The sequence below is a fragment of the Arachis duranensis genome, unplaced genomic scaffold, assembly GCF_000817695.3.
Source record: "Arachis duranensis cultivar V14167 unplaced genomic scaffold, aradu.V14167.gnm2.J7QH unplaced_Scaffold_232525, whole genome shotgun sequence".
Taxonomy (NCBI): Eukaryota; Viridiplantae; Streptophyta; class Magnoliopsida; order Fabales; family Fabaceae; genus Arachis; species Arachis duranensis.
The window spans coordinates 206,631-211,007 of NW_026264851.1; the positions used below are offsets into that span (position 1 = coordinate 206,631).

The 4,377-nt window shown below is 29.4% G+C and overlaps 1 protein-coding gene across 1 annotated transcript; it reads left to right on the forward strand.

Moving 5' to 3' along the window:
- Positions 1-1,554: 1,554 nt before the first annotated feature.
- LOC127744091 (uncharacterized) lies at positions 1,555-3,567 on the forward strand. The gene has a single exon (XM_052256364.1). The coding sequence runs from the start codon at positions 1,555-1,557 to the stop codon at positions 3,565-3,567; it is 2,013 nt and encodes a 670-aa protein (XP_052112324.1).
- Positions 3,568-4,377: the final 810 nt, after the last annotated feature.

Here is a 4,377-nt window from a genome sequence, read left to right on the forward strand (position 1 = left end):
GTTATAGTTAATTAGTGATTAAATTTTAGTGTATAAATAACATAATTAAATTAAAAGTAATATTATATATTTAAGTTTTTTATAAACTAAATTCAACCAAATTAAATAATAAAATTTAGAATAATATTAATTATAGTTGATTTTTATTATGTTAGACTAATTTAATTATACTTAATTAACAAAAAAATTTAAATGTGTAACATTATTTTTAAATTAAATAACTTGTAACATACATCGGAATTAGTAAAGAAATTAAAACTTTATGTGCTTAGTGGTTGTCGTAATTATGAGAATTGTAATAACCGTTGTGGACTTGTGGTCTTAGATTTTTATAATCTTCCAAACACATTTTTTTTTATGACAAGCTAAGTGATGAGGACTGTAGTTAATGCCCCACTTTCTCATGTAGTTTTAAAGTTTTCTATTAAATCCATCTAATAAAATTACCAACTTTGTAAGTGGAAGAAAAAAAAAAACGACCTGATTTAATTTGTGGCTGAAAGTACATACTAAAAAAAAAATCAATATTGTCAGCTTTCAATTTAGAATTCAGGGATTTTCTTGAAGAAGAAGAAGCACTAATTCATTGATGAGCAGCTATTGGTCGTTATATGTAACTTATAAACATATTAAATTGTATAAGAATGCATGCATAGTCAGGAGAAAAGCTTAGCTTGCACGTTTGACATACATGTGTTATCAGGAGCGCAGGTACATAGAAGAAAACGGGGCGATGGCCCTCCAAAATTTTAGTTTTTATTTAAAAGTAAAAAAGAAAAAATAGTTTAGTCTCCTCCCCTTTTTTTATTTTTCAGTCCTTTCTTTTTTTTTGTTCTATCTTTTCCAAATCCTTCTTCCTTTTAATTTCTTAAAAAAAATTCAGCCCAATAATTCATTTTCTATCTCTTTTTTTTATTTTTCAATCCCTATCCCTTTTTTTAATTCTCAACGTACAATCATTCTCCAATCCCCATCCCCTTTTTTTTATTTCCCAGCATACGAGTCTCTCCCTCTTCCCCTCTAAATCCTAATTCCCAACCCAGTCTCTCTCTTCCTTTTCTCTCCTTCACTTTCCAAAATTTTAGGTAACAACTTTTTCTATTCTTCTTCTTTTTTATCTTTTTAATCTTCTTATCTTTTATAATTTTACCTCTTTGATTTTTATTTTTTTTTGTTTTTTACAGATTAAAAAAAAGATAATAATTTAACAAGTGATTTTTCACTCCTCTTTCTCAAAAAAAGTTCTATTTTTAATTTCTATTTTTATTCTTTTTTATATATTTAGTTATTTACTTAATTAGTTAATTTATTATTATTTGTTAATTAAGTTTATATTATTATATGTTAATTTGTATATTTAATTTTTTTATTAGTTAACTATTTAATTACAATTTTATATTATTTATACTAGGATGTTAGTATTATTATTCTGAATTTTAATATTTTATTTTATATTGAAATATAATTTTTATATTTTATAAAGATTTAAACTGTAATTTATATTTTTCGCTAAATATATTTTTAATTATAGGAACTTATTTGGCCATTTGAATTATGAGTAAGTTCAAAACCATTGATACATTTTTTAAAAGAAAAGATCAAGAGAATGAAGATGCCTCTACTATTACTATTCCAATACTTGAGGGGTCATCAAATTTCATTACTTCAAGTTCTTCATTGAATAGCTCAAAGCGTCCACGACTTCTTCCAAATCAATTGGATGTTTTTCGTTTGGAAAGAGATCCTGGAATGCGACCAATGATTTGGAAGTTTCCTCCAAATAAAAGAGATGAAATCCGTCGGGTTTATATTAAAGTTGGGCCAAATCAACCAATTCTTGATAATTATCCATTTTCTAGTGATAAAAGTCATCGTCGCTTTCAAGCTTCATGGTTTAAATTGTTTCCATCTTGGTTAGAATATTCTATAGAAGATGATGCTATATATTGTTTTTCGTACTTTCTTTTTGCTAAGGAACCTTCAATCAATACGGGTTCAAATGCTTTTATTGAGAATGGTTTCAGGAATTGGAAGAAAGTAAATTGTGGAAAAGAATGTGCTCTTTTGAATCACATTGGCAAAGGTCCTAACTCATTCCATCATAAGGCGCTGAAATCATGTGATGATTTGATGAAACAATCACAACATATTGACAGACTTCTTCATAAGCAAACATCAGAAGAGATTGAAAAGAATCGAATTCGACTAGGAGCATCTATAGATTGCATTAGATGGTTGACATTTCAAGGTTGTGCATGCAGAGGACATGATGAAAGCCAAAGTTCAAGCAACAGAGGTAACTTTTTGGAAATGTTGAAATTTTTGGGATCTTACAATGAAAGAGTGAAAAAGAATGTTTTGAAAAATGCTCCAAAAAATGCTAAGTATACTTCAAATGATGTCCAAAAAGAAATTCTACATATTCTTGCTACTAAGGTGAGAAATTCAATCAGAAAAGAGATTGGAAATGCCAAATTTTGTATTATTGTTGATAAAGCTAGAGATGAATCTAAAAAGGAGCAAATGACCATTGTTTTGAGATTTGTTACTCTAGATGGTTTTGTTAAAGAGAGATTTTTTGATCTTGTGCATGTCACTGATACTTGTGCAACAACTTTAAAGAAAGAATTTATTTCTGTCCTTTCTCATTATAATCTCCAAGTTGAAAATATTAGGGGTCAAGGGTATGATGGTGCTAGCAACATGCGGGGTGAGTGGAATGGTTTGCAAGCTTTGTTTCTTAAAGATTCTCCACAAGCATACTATGTGCATTGTTTTGCTCATAGGTTACAATTAGCATTGGTAGCAGCTTCAAGAGAGGTACTTCAAATTCATGAATTTTTTACTCAATTAAATTCTATTGTCACTATTGTTAGTGCTTCTTCAAAAAGACATGATCAATTACAAGAAGCTCAAGCAATTGAAAATGCAAACTTGGTTGCTCAAAATGAATTAGAAACAGGCAAAGGTGCGAATCAAATAAGCATTTTACAAAGAGCTGGGGATACTCGATGGAGCTCTCACTTTAATTCTATTTGCAGTTTGGTAAAAATGTTTACTGCTACCAATATTGTTCTCAATAATATCATTGAAGACGGGACAACTTGTGCACAAAGAGGTGATGCTTATGGTGTTAGTAAAATATTATTGTCATTTGAATTTGTTTTCACTTTGCACTTGATGAAAGAGATTATGGGAATCACTAATGTTCTTTGCCAAGCACTGCAGCAACAATCTCAAGATATTCTTAATGCAATGCATATTGTTTCTACATCAAAGTTACTTCTTCAACAATTAAGAGATGGTGGATGGTGCAATTTTCTTGCAAATGTTAAAGATTTTTGTGAAAAACATGAAATTGAAGTTCTTAATATGAGTGCACAATATGTTTTTGGAAGAGGTCGATCTCGTCAACCAAGTGTGACAGTTGAGCATCATTATCGAATAGATGTATTCTTTGCAACAATTGACTCTCAAATACAAGAGTTGAATAGTAGATTTAATGAGCAAACAATAGAGCTTTTGACTTTGAGTTGTGCTTTGGATCCTAAGGAAAATTTCAAATAATTTAATATTGAAGAAATCAGCAAGTTAGCAGAGAAGTTTTATCCCCTTGACTTTCCTTCTAATGAGCTAAATATTTTGAAATCTCATTTGCAACATTATCAACATGATATACCAAATCATTTGAAAGGCATTGGTACACTTTCTGAATTGTGCAACAAGTTGCAAGAAACGGGAAAATCAAGAACTTATCACATGGTTGATAGATTAATACGTCTTGTTTTGACTCTACCAGTGTCTACAGCAACAACAGAAAGAGCTTTTTCAGCAATGAAAATTGTTAAGACAAGACTCCGAAATAAAATGGCTGATGAATTTCTTGCAGACAACTTGGTCATCTATATAGAGAAAGAATTAGCAACTATTTTCGACACAAATTCAATTATAGATGATTTTGAAAATAAAAAAAAACGTCAAATAACTTTTTCATGATACAAAACTGTAAATGGTAATTTTTATATATTATTGTCTTATTTTAATTGAGATTATATATATATATATATATATTTTTTTTTTTAATTTTATCAATAGAAATAATAATATAAAATATAATACCGCCCCCTAAATAGTTAGCCTAGCTCCACCCTGACGTGTTATATTATATATATGATTTAATTTAAATAAAGTGCGCAAACTATTTTGCATGAGATATATAGCAGCAGCTAGCGATCTTGAACCAATTGACGCACGCCGCTGACTGCTTAGATTCAACTCAGTCAACTTTTTATTTGACCCCTGCCCCTTAACCTTCAAGAATATACTCCATCTCTTCATTCCTAATTCCTTTTCCCTAACTACTTATTCGTGAACTAG

Coding starts and splice junctions, on each gene's coding strand:
- LOC127744091 (XM_052256364.1), top strand. CDS start 1,555: ATGAGTAAGTTCAAAACCATTGATACATTTTTTAAAAGAAAAGATCAA.